Raw genomic sequence first — 12,883 nt, 5'->3', positions numbered from 1 at the left:
TCTTTATGAAGACTCAGCCAAATGTGAGAAAAATTGGCCTTTTTAATGTTTAATGAACCTTTCTATTTCAAAGTTTGCTGGCTTTTTACTTAAATTCCCCAGATTGTTTTATATATACTATTTCCTCTTTTTCCAATTAATACTTGAAATATTTTGGGGAGATTAGAATAAAATTCTTTAGCCTTGGTCCTAAAAATCTAAAGATCTGTGGGTCAGAGCAACTTCTCAGTATCTTTTGGAGTCTAAGTTTCTTAAAAGAAAAACGAGCAATGACATACTACTTTTTTATATATTCTATTTGGTGTTTCTGGTAATGTTGTGGTAATAAGAAGTTTATCACTAAAAACCCCTTGGACAAGTAGAACATTTTTTTCTTAATTTCTGTTTCTTCCTATAAATGTCATTAAAACTTGCCCTTATCTCAGAAAGCCAGAAAGGTTATTTGATGTCTGCCAAGTGCTTTGAGGTAATATGCAGTCTTTAAAATAGTGATAAAAATTCCACTAAGAGACCCAGAATTCTCAATGTTTTTTAAAATGTGCCCCGTAAGACTAAAACATACAATATCTCACCAAGAAACATATCTGTTAAATTTTCATGAGCTAAGATAAGAATATCTGATATAATAAAAAGTGATATTTATTAAGCACTTACTGTGTTCTAGGTACTTTACAGATATGAATATGCTTAATCCTTGCAACTGCCTTTTGAACTGTTTGAATTGAATATTTAAATATTCAAATGAATATTATTTCCATTTTACTGATGAGCAAACTTTATCTCACAAAAACAGGATACAAAGATGTGTTTTTTTCTTTTATTGAAGAAATATAGTTGATTTACAATGCTGTGTTAATTTCTGCTATACAACAAAGTGATTCAGTTCTTTATATATATAAAAGAATATATATATATATTCTTTTTCATATTCTTTTCCATTATGGTTTATCACAGGATATTGAATATAATTCCCTGTGCTATACAGTAGGACCTTGTTGTTTATCCATTCTGTATATAATAGTTTGCATCTGCTAATCCCAAACTCCCAATCCATCACTCCCCCACCCCCCTTGGCAACCACAAGTCTATTCTCTATGTCTGTGAGTCTGTTTCTGTTTCATAGATAAGTTCATTTGTATCATATTTTATTTTATTATTTTTTATTATTTTTTTTATTTATTAAAAAAAAATTTTTTTTCTTCTGTACGCGGGCCTCTCACTGTTGTGGCCTCTCCCGTCGCGGAGCACAGGCTCCGGACGTGCAGGCTCAGTGGCCATGGCTCACGGGCCCAGCCGCTCCGCGGCATGTGGGATCTTCCCGGACCGGGGCACAAACCCGTGTCCCCTGCATCGGCAGGCGGACTCCCAACCACTGCGCCACCAGGGAAGCCCCCATTTTACTTCTTACTGCCACATTTCAGTTAAGAATAATTAGATTTTAATGATACAGAGATTCCTCAGCCCTTATTTCTACTAATTGGAAAGTAATGTTGCTATTGAAACGTTTGGAAGTATCCTTTGTAGACCACACTCCCCAAAAACAGGCAGTTTGTTACTTTCTTTCAATTGATAGTATTTTGGGGGTTTATTTTTCTAAAAAACTAAATTAGAAAATTTCTGAGAATCTAAATTTCTAAGAATTAATTATTTTTCTAAAATATTACTTTTAGATAAGCATTTGTTTATTGTGTTCCTTTATATATTGAGCTTTGTCAAAAGATTTAACTTAAAGAGTGCCCTAAATATGGCAAGTTGGCAATTGCTCCCCGTATGCAGTTGTGAGAAAAATTTCTCCTCTGGATTCTCATAAAGAAGACACTCAGTTGTCATAGACGTTTTTACCAATATCCCTATCATAAACACAATAATAAGCCTTTCAGGACTGAAGCTGGTGGTTCTCCTAATGTAAGCTGTGGACATAACTAAAAGCCAGTTCATTAAAAACAACTTCATGAGAGGTCAAAGAAATGTACTTCGAGGATGTGTGAGCCTTTATGAAAGTCCGGCTTGACCCAAGAATAGAATTTAGATATTGAGAAGTATAAAAGAATTATCCTTAGGCAGTCCTCCATGAATCAGTTTCTTATGATTGAGCTTTTGATTAAAACAGGACAGTAGGGACTTCCCTGGTAGCACAGTGGTTAAGAATCCACCTGCCAATGCAGGGACACGGGTTCAATCCCTGGTCCGGGAAGATCCTACATGCCACAGAACAACTAAGCCCGTGTGCCACGACTACTGAGCCTGCGCTCTAGAGCCCACTACTGAGCCTGCGCTCTAGAGCCCACGAGCCACACTACTGAGCCCACGTGCCACAACTACTGAAGCCCACACTCTCTAGGGCCCGAGAGTCGCAACTACTGAGCCCGAGTGCCTCAACTACTGAAGCCCGCATGCCTAGAGCCTGTGCTCCAGAACAAGAGAAGCCCCCTCTTGCCACAACTAGAGAAAGCCTGCACGTAGCAACAAAGACCCAACACAGCCAAAAATAAATTAAAAACAAAAAAAAAACAGGACAGTAGATAGTTTGAGGTAAAATTCTCTAGCAGCACAGGGAACATCCATGTGCTGGGTGACCATCAAGGTAGGGTTGATAGTTCCTTCCTTCCTTCCTTCCTTCCTTCCTTCCTTCCTTCCTTCCTTCCTTCCTTCCTCCCTTCCTCCCTCCCTCCCTCCCTCCCTCCCTTCCTTCCATCGCAGTGGCTTCTCTTGTTGCAGAGCACAGGCTCTAGGCACATGAGCTTCAGTAGTTGTGGCTCATGGGCTGTAGAGCGCAGGCTCAGTAGTTGTTGCACACGGGCTTAGTTGCCCCGTGCATGTGAGATCTTCCCAGGCCAGGGCTCGAACCCGTGTCCCCTGCATTCGCAGGCGGATTCTTAACCACTGTGCCACCAGGGAAGCCCTAATAGTTTCTTAAGAACATTAAAGAATCTCAAAAGGGTTCATGCCTAATGAGGTAGCCTCTTGCCCCACCTCCTACCTCCTCCTACTAGTAGATTGAGGGACTCAACAGGGCAGTGTCCTCAGGCTTTCCCACTTCCGACATAGCTTGGAAAGTCCAAACATTTCTGTTCTGCATCATGATAAATCCTTATTACCTGTTCATCATCACTATTTAAACAAGACTTCCCCTCCCCCTCCCCTTCCCCTCCCAAATATAGCACCAAATTATCTCTCCTTATCTGGAGATAAGATACTGGGTTTGGGGGGGAATTCCCTGGTTCAGTGGTTAGGACTCAGTGCTGTGAACTCGGGTTCAATCCCTGGTCAGGGAACTAAGATCCCACAAGATGCTTGGCCAAAAATAAAAATTTTTTTAAATTAAAAAAAAAGATGCTGGGTTTTTTTAATTATGAAAATACGCAATAAAGATTTGGGGCCTTACCAACTGTCCATTCAGTTGCAGATTTGAATTTCAGAACTCAAGTTTTTAAATTCCTGGTTCAGTGTTATTTCCACTTTTCAGACCTTTTTATTAAAGTATAATGCACGTACAGAAAAGTGGACATATCATTAAATGTCCAACTTCATGCGTTTTTATAAACAAAACCTTCAAGAAAGAATATTAGCAGTTAATTTCATGGAGACAGAAAGTAGAATGGCGGCTGCCAGGGGCTGGTGGAGCGGGGGGGTGGAATAGGGGAGGGTAGGGTTGTCCCTTAACACAAACAAAGTTCCATTTTGGGAAGGTGGCTGGTTATGTTTTAGAGATTGATGGTTGCACAGTAACAATGTAATTAATGCCACTAAACTATACATTTTTAAATGGTTAAAATGATAAATTTTGTTACGTAAATTTTACCACAGTAGAAGAGAGAACATTACCAGAGCCACAGAAGCTGGCCTCCTGCTTCCTTCAGGCACTGCCCACCTCTTCCCGCACAAGGTTAACTGATGAGATTGAAGGAAACTTAGGGATCACACAGTCTGACCATCTAGTTTTACACACAACCAGAGGGAGAAAAGAAAAAAGCACAAAGATTGTTTCCTAAGGTCGCACAGAAAGTTTATTTTCCCATGTTTATTTCGCAGGTCGAAGTGGATTGAATGGGAAACATAACTGTTTCTTGAACCTGTGTTAGATGAACATTTGCATTTTATCAAATAATAGCAGCTAGCAGATGTACAGTTGATTAAATTCTTAAACATGCCCAGCTGGGAGGACATGAGAGGACACCCTCTGAGCATGGACCAAGCAGGTGATAGCTCAAGGTGCTGGGTCGTCTGACCCTCTGTTTGGAGCACCTGCCGAGCTAATATTTACACTTGAGGCTTAATGACATATGTTTATTTACTTTTTTCCTGTGTGTTTCTTCTTAAACTGTTTATTTCCATGTAATATTTGCTACCAAGGAAAGACAATATGCAATGTAGATTTAAGTTATGAATCAGAATAAGTCAGAATAATAAAGCAAATACTCACAAACCTACCATCTTAACAATGTCCTGTACTTGAAGTCACTAAGAACTGTTTTGTTTGCCTCTGCAGTTTAAGTCACTAAAAATGTTATTAAGTATATACTGTATGCATGCAAGGTACCGTATTAAGTGTTATTGGAATTCTAAGGCTGTTCTGATACTTGTCCTTTCTAGCATCTCTTGGTATGAGCGGAAGGGGAATTGGCACCAAAGTCAGGGTTGAGTTTTAGTTAAGGGTTAGGAAAGAACATATTGAGCACAGAGGGCTTTTGGCTTTTTTTCGTAGAACACTTTGCTGATTGTTCTCTCCTGGCCACGTTCAATGTTATTTCTCCCTTCCTAGCCAGCCTCACACTAAAACTAAGCACATATGCACGTCATAACTTATCACAGCTTATGTACTTGCCATATTTAATCAGGCAAAGGAAATGTGATTCTTCACCATTGGAAAGATTGAGGGTGGTGGGTTTTGTTCTTGGTGTTTTGTTTTTGCTGTAGTACTTACAAATTCTTCAGACTTCACCAGCATAAATTGTTTGCCTTCAGCTTTCCCCAGTTTGGGATCTACTTCTTAACCTCATTTCTCAAAATTGAAATTTGTAAATATCTGTTACACTAGATTGGGAGTCAATTATATTCATTTAGTCAAGCAGCCATTACTATTTATTTAGAACCTATTATGTGGGAAAATATAGATCTTTAAAGCCTCAGTGAAAGTGGATTTTTCTCTCTTACTCAGAATGGCACCAAACCCCCACTGGATGCAGATGTAAATTTGGAAGCAGTTGCTGGTGACCTTCGCTGTGATTGCTATACGTGAGTATCTCCATCTCCAGTCAGTTAACTCTCTGAGGCTCAGTTTTCTCATGTGCAAAATGAGGGAGAATGATGTTGGGAGGGTTAAATTAGGAATCCTGGAAAGCACCCAGTGTCTGGCTTTTCCTCCTTCTTCCTTCTTAGAGAAGGGACTACCCGTTTTGAGGCTCTGAGGAGTTCCCAGGAGTACGGGGAGTCCTCTCATATGTTCACTCTTGGTACTCAGCTACCCTGACCACCATCACTGCCTTTCACAAATTGTCTCTGTCGTTCCAGAATATTAAAGCAGACATTTCATTACCAGCTGCCAAATTATCGAGGTGCTTCAGCACTTAAAAGAAAATAATCTACAGGTTTTTCAAGGCTCAGAATGCATTTTTCACAGCACACCTGTTAATATTCACACAGCCTGTAGTAAAAGCAGGAGGTCAAATATTTCTGCCTTCAGCTTTCATATGTGTGTGGTGGTTGTTGATTTTGTTGTTTCCTTCATGTGTTTTTAAGTAAATTTGTTAACTTTCCTCATTTTGGTTCACAGGGAAGAAAATGAAATTTACGTTGGACTAACAGGGGACATCTCTCCCTCTGTCTTATTTAAAAAGCCCTGTTGATTGTCCACAGTATACTCGGGTGTTCAAGGTCAAATAATGTGCTTTCTGAAGCTAAGTCAGTCAAGGAGAGCAGTGTTTTAATCTTTGAGGTCTTCAGGAGTCTGTTGTTCAGCAGTGTAAATTTACATCCAAGGAACATAGCCACCGGTACTGATATAGGCAGTCAGTTCTTTCCAGTTCTGGTTGAAGAATTTCACATAACTGTCTATCTCTTTTTTTTTTTCATAAATTTATTTATTTATTCATTTTTGTCTGCGTTGGGTCTTCGTTGCTGTGCGCGGGCTTTCTCTAGTTGTGGCGAGCGGGGGCTACTCTTCATTGTGGTGCGCGGGCTTCTCATTGCGTTGGCTTCTCTTGTTGTGGAGCACGGGCTCTAGGCACACAGGCTACAGTAGTTGTGGCATGTGGGTTCAGTAGTTGTGGCATACGGGCTTCGTTGCTTTGCGGCATGTGGGATCTTCCCGGACCAGGGCTCAAACCCGTGTCCCCTGCATTGGCAGGCGGATTCTTAACCACTGCGCCACCAGGGAAGCCCACATAACCATCTCTTATTAAGATGATTCCACTTGAAACCATGCTGGTCATTTTTAGGGTGTGTGACCAGGATCCAAAATTTAATGTCCAGTTTTCTCATATATGAACATCTAGGGATCTGAGTCTTGATCTTTGTTCTGCCACCTCAACCCCAACGCACCTGAGAGATTTGCTGCACTCTGGTCAGGACTCTTGGCTCACTTAAGAAAGCAGTGACTGTCTCAGTGAAAGGGAAATGGTCCCCCAGGCCGTGGTGGTGAGGGGCGTATGTAAAAGCCCTACCTTAACTTTAAGGAGAATGTCTCTCTTCCCCTCATTGGGAGTCAAATGCATGCCAGTCTATAATTAATGAACTTACTGTTAAAGAAAATAAGACTTAAGTGAGTAGTTTACATGTTTGAGTGCTAAAATCTGAAAAGATTTTCAGTTGGTAGCAGAGGCAGTTTTGATGGCAGAACCTTCCCTGGGCCAAATCTTCTGGATTATACCACATAAGGAGTCAGTTAATAAATGGGTTAGGGTTAAAGTTGAATGTTGTATGTTTTGAGTTTTAATGCCACTGTCTTCACAGTTTGAAAGGCAGTATAATACTACAGTCTTCAGCTACTTGTTACATTATTGGTTAATGTGTGTGATTATTAAATAATGTTACAAACCTAACACATAACCAACAGAAAGATTGGATTCAGTTAATAATTTAAACTCTGTGGGTCTTTAATTTTATTAGTTATGTGTGTTGTCACATTATATGTTAAATGTTTGTCTAGAAATGAGGTTCTTATCCCCCAATTCAAAATCTTTCTCAAAGCATCTGTAAGAATCCTGTTAAAGATGTAATGTATTGAAACACCAGTCAGCCCCAATGTCTTTCATTGAACTCAAGAACCATGCTGGCTCAGCATATTACACAGAACCATTAAATGAAGGTTTGTTAGTTCTTGTCATATTTTAAGTAATGTATGATGTATCCATTCAGCTTGAGCTTGAATCAAGTGCATCAAAGACTTTTTAGCCTTTGTATTTTCCTTTTTTGAACTAAGGGTCATAAATGATTTCTTATATAAGCTTAGTTTAGACATTAGGTAATATACTATTGGTATATACTGGTAATGGGCCAGTTAGCACTTTAGCATGGGCCTTGTGAATGAAAGTTTTACAATAAATAATGTATAAGTTGCTTTCTACTGACTGGTTGTTTTAGACTTTTTATATTATCATTAGTATCTATAGTGATTAGCATGGGAATATTTATGATTCATTGCATTGTTTCCTTCATAATTTCCTTTCTTCTGAAAGTTAGAAATATTTTAGGTGAAAGCTAAAAAGCTCTTTCCTACTGACCATGATCAGTTTATTCCACCGTTATTGGTTAGTGTCTTTCCTGATTGTTTAATATGTGACTTAAAAAGAAATTGCTGTCAGACTTTTTTCTGGGCTTTTGCAGTGTCTAAGAATAAATGAATAAGAACGGTTCTTTTATTACAGGGGTGCAGATCTCTCTGCTTTGGTACGGGAGGCTTCTATCTGTGCCTTGAAGCAGGAAATGGCAAGACAGAAGAGTGGAAGTGAAAAAGGTACAGTTCTGTACAGAATCTCTCAGTCCTAGTTAATTATGACTCTGGATACCTAAAATCACTGTTAACCTGGAAAATGTCCATTTTCTAACATCTATCATCTGTGATATTAAAACTGACATTTTTCTGATGAGACCTTTAGCAGCTGTTCTGGAATATTACATAACCTCTGTGGCTGACAACTATAATAATAGCAAAGTTATTTGGTGCCTAATAAAATGTTTTCTATCTTTCCTTATCATCATATACAAATGTTTAGAGTTAGGCAAGTAGGTCCATTTACTGTCTTCATCATGAGTTTGGTCTGTTTATCAATACTGGAAAACTTTCTCATTCTTTTTCTAAGGTGATATCTACTTTCCTGTTAAAATGTAGCCTAAATTGAAGAGCTTAGAAAACACACAAACAAGAAGTAAAAATTGAAATAACTTTCCATATACTTACATTTTCCTTTGGGGCCATGTCAGCAGCTTTGCATTGTTCTTCACATTTGACAGTGTCTTTGATTGTATTATTTGGGTTACAAAACAATTCATTTGTGACCTGCAGGCCGACCATGCCAAGTACAAAAATAGCCTCTACTTTGCTTGGTTCCTGGGACAGTTGTTTGATCAGTTGCAGTGTGTGGCTATCTTCCTTACAGTACTGTCGAATACCTTCTTCAAAAGACCTGCCTTGTCCTCAAAACCTGTACTTTGATCTGAAGTTCAAGTCTAGGTTGATCTCCTTTTATTCAGTAGATTTCCCAGAAGATGTCTTTCTTTATTCATATTTATTTCTTTTATTCTTTTCCCTTTTTTCTTTGGCTACCAGGAATCTTGGAGCTAAATTTTCTTTACAGTTGCAGCAGCATATGCTTAGCTTAGATTTGTCAACACATGTATCTTGATTGTGAAGTCCCTCATTTTTTTGGTTGTTTAAGATTCAGTTATCTGAACTTCTTTTATTGTAAGCTATTTTAAGTTCATTTTGGAAGTGGGTGGGATATAATTAGCAAAATTAGTATGTCTTATAAGAAATCATTATGTGGTAGTATGCTACCTGAGAGCTGAATCTGATGACTATCTTTGGATTTGTTTGTCACTAAAAATTAGCAGGCCTCTGTATATGTATTGGCTGCTACTAATAATTCTGATTGGGGACTTCCCTGGTGTTCTAGTGGTTAAGACTCCATGCTCCCAATGCATGGGGCCCAGGTTTGATCCCTGGTCAGGGAACTAGATTCCGCATGCCGCAACTAAAGATCCCACATGCCACAACAAAGATCCCACACATGGCAATGAAGATCCTACGTGCCGCAACTGAGACCCGGCACAGCCAAATAAATAAATAAATGTTTTTTTAAAAAAAATAATAATAATTCTGATTGCATGTTACTTTATAAACATGTGTAACAAATTTTGACATCCCTGCTTTGCTACAGTTTGCATTTGCAGCTGCCTGTCCTTCAGGGACTTTTTTTTTTTTTTTTTTTTTGCAGTACGTGGGCCTCTCACTGTTGTGGCCTCTCCCGTTGCGGAGCACAGGCTCCAGACGCGCAGGCTCAGCGGCCATGGCTCACGGGCCCAGCCGCTCCGCGGCATGTGGGATCTTCCCGGACTGGGGCACAAACCCGTGTCTCCTGCATCGGCAGGCGGACTCTCAACCACTGCGCCACCAGGGAAGCCCCTTCAGGGACTTTTCATTGATATCTTACAGAACCTGAAATCAGTAATGTCATTCAACTTCCATTTGACCTATTCAGCAACACATTGTATCTTACTTTTAAATACACTATCTTAATATCTGTATAAAAGTTTACTATTTTAAGTATAAATTGTCATCACTTAAGTTGTCATACTAAAATTGTAAACCAAGGCTTATTTAACATTTAGTTATTAAATTTCTCTTACTGTGTGATGGCATAACCTTTTAAGGAATTAAAACACCCTTCTATTCCAGTGTTGTGATATGACTTATATATATTATGTATTATGATATAATTCCATAGCATCTAATTACGTGTATGCGCTCTTGAATACTATGGAATTCTACTTTCCATTCTTAGTTAAATTTATTTGAATTATCCTGAAAGAGAACAGTTCTACTTCTTCATGAACATTGCCATTAAGTTAAAGTAAACAGTACAAAGATAACAAAGGATTATCTGTTTATGAGTGATAGTTTTCTTTGGGTGGTACTGCATTAAAATCTGAGGAGCAGAATGTGGGGAAAATGGGGAGATACTGGTCAAAGGTTACAAACTTCCTGCTACAAGATGAGTAAGTTCTGAGGATCCAGTGTAATAATTAGCAATACTGTGTTATATGCAGTTAACCCTTGAACAACATGGGTTTGAAGTGTGCAGATCCACTTACACGTGGATTCTTTTCAGTAAATGTGTAGTATAGCACTACACAATCGACAGTTTAATCCGCAGATAATGGAACCGCAGATTCGGAGGGCCAACTTTAACATTATATGCAGATTTTTGACTGAGGGTCACCACTCCTAACCCTGGCATTGTTCAGGTGTGAGCTGTACTTGAAAGTTGTTTGGAAAGTAGATCTTAAAAATTATCACCACAAAAATAAAAAAGCTATCATGAGGGGATAGACGTGTTAACTAACCCTACTGTGATAACTATTTTGCAATATATTCACCCATCATATCATCATGTTGTACTCCTTAAACTTGAATGTGTTATATGCCAACAATATCTCAATAAAGCTGGGGAGAAAAACAAAGTAACAAAACACATGAACTGTTTTCTTTAAAGGATAAGAATCTTTAATTAAGTCTGGACAAAGTACTTTTTGGGGTAATTTGTTCCACAATAAACTGTTTTGATTGCTGGGGGAAAAAAGATTACAAATAAAAAGATTACACTTTTTAATATAGGATATTGTAAACATTACACATTTATGTAAAATTAAATGTGGTCAGGTATTTGTAAATTAAAATTAAAAAGTGTCTAAAAACTTGAGCAGAATATATCTGGCTTGAGTATTGTTCTGAAAAAGAGTAGAACCAGTATCATCATTAATTTTCTCAGTGTTCCCCTTGAATGCTTAGAAGTCTCTCAAGAGAAATTAAGTTGTAAATCACAATTAGCATACTGTACCCAGATATGTATATTTATGCATTTGCTCCACAGGTGAACTCAAGGTTAGTCAGAAGCACTTTGAAGAAGCTTTCAAGAAAGTAAAGTCATCTGTATCAAAAGAGGTAAGCAGTGCTCTTTTTTTTTAACATCTTTACTGGGGTATAATTGCTTTACAATGGTGTGTTAGTTTCTGCTTTGTAACAAAGTGAATCAGTTATACATATACATATACTCCCATATCTCTTCCCTCTTGCGTCTCCCTCCCTCCCACCCTCCCTATCCCACCCCTCTAGGTGGTCACAGACCACCGAGCTGATCTCCCTGTGCTATACAGCTGCTTCCCACTAGCTATCTACCTTACGTTTGGTAGTGTATATATGTCCATGCCCCTCTCTCGCCCTGTCACAGCTCACCCTTCCCCCTCCCCATATCCTCAAGTCCATTCTCTAGTAGGTCTGTGTCTTTATTCCTGTCTTACCCCTAGGTTCTTCATGACATTTTTTTTCTTAAATTCCATATATATGTGTTAGCATACGGTATTTGTCTTTCTCTTTCTGACTTACTTCACTCTGTATGACAGACTCTAGGTCTATCCACCTCATTACAAATAGCTCAATTTCGTTTCTTTTTATGGCTGAGTAATATTCCATTGTATATATGTGCCACATTTCTTTATCCATTCATCCGATGATGGACACTTAGGTTGTTTCCATCTCCGGGCTATTGTAAATAGAACTGCAGTGAACATTTTGGTACATGAGTCTTTTTGAATTATGGTTTTCTCAGGGTATATGCCCAGTAGTGGGATTGCTGGGTCGTATGGTAAGTCTGTTTGTAGTTTTTTAAGGAACCTCCATACTGTTCTCCATAGTGGCTGTATCAATTCACATTCCCTCCAGCAGTGCAAGAGTGTTCCCTTTTCTCCACACCCTCTCCAGCATTTACTGTTTCTAGATTTTTTGATGATGGCCATTCTGACTGGTATGAGATGATATCTTATTGTAGTTTTGATTTGCATTTCTCTAATGATTAATGATGTTGAGCATTCTTTCATGTGTTTGTTGGCAATCTGTATATCTTCTTTGGAGAAATGTCTTTTTAGGTCTTCTGCCCATTTTTGGATTGGGTTGTAAGCAGTGCTCTTAAAGGTATAAGAGAAAAGCGACTAGAATTGAGTGTAGTAGGTATGTGAACTCATGAAAACGAGCAAAACAGTTGCCTTTGTGAGAGTGTTCTTGAGAGACTGTAATGTTGAATGTTTTTAGAGACTAAACACAAAGAGAAAATGACCTCTTGTGTCTGTTTCCACAAGCTCAGAATTTTTAATCAGTCTCATTCAAGTATTATTGGACCTGCTTCATTTCACCCTTTTAAACAAATAATTTCTTATCTTCTTCAACCTAAGCTGCCCAGACTAAGCACTATGGACTTACCCGTAGTTTCAGGAGACTAAAATACCTTCACCATAAGGTCAGAGAAGGGTTAAAAATCACTGTGACTTGTCCTTACAAAAACTACCAGACTTTCCCATATTTATTTCTTACTGTGTTGAGGTATTCTGTTTGTAATAAGTTAAATATTTGCTATTAAGGGAAGTCAGGTTACTATGACACTTACAAAGAGAGCAACAAAATATCCAACCCTAAGAAATGCATAAATTGAAAACTGTTGTGATAAGTTTTGTTCACTTGGATATCTTGTGTTTCTGAACTCCTAGAATGTGCCTTAGCCACGAGATCCTGTTTATTGAGTATACTAAAAGTTCCTTTAAGTCGTTTGCCATTTATTACTCCAGGCTCAGTGTTTATGATTACTCATTGAAAACACTTAAGTCCAAGTTCAAA

The 12,883-nt window shown here is 38.5% G+C and overlaps 1 protein-coding gene across 2 annotated transcripts in view; it reads left to right on the top strand.

Moving 5' to 3' along the window:
* The window catches only part of NVL (nuclear VCP like), a 100,083-nt gene that overhangs the window by 74,856 nt on the left and 12,344 nt on the right, over positions 1-12,883 (top strand). The window contains exons 20-22 of one of the 2 annotated variants that reach the window (XM_060127581.1): positions 5,159-5,235; positions 7,866-7,954; positions 11,091-11,161. In XM_060127581.1, coding sequence (XP_059983564.1) covers positions 5,159-5,235; positions 7,866-7,954; positions 11,091-11,161 — 237 coding nt within the window. Of the gene's footprint in view, positions 1-5,158; positions 5,236-7,865; positions 7,955-11,090; positions 11,162-12,883 lie in introns of those variants that run through there. The other variant, XR_009536347.1, reaches the window with a different exon arrangement.

The sequence above is a fragment of the Lagenorhynchus albirostris genome, chromosome 2 (genome assembly GCF_949774975.1).
Source record: "Lagenorhynchus albirostris chromosome 2, mLagAlb1.1, whole genome shotgun sequence".
Classification (NCBI taxonomy): domain Eukaryota; kingdom Metazoa; phylum Chordata; class Mammalia; order Artiodactyla; family Delphinidae; genus Lagenorhynchus; species Lagenorhynchus albirostris.
This window is presented reverse-complemented; position numbering and strand designations above follow the sequence as displayed.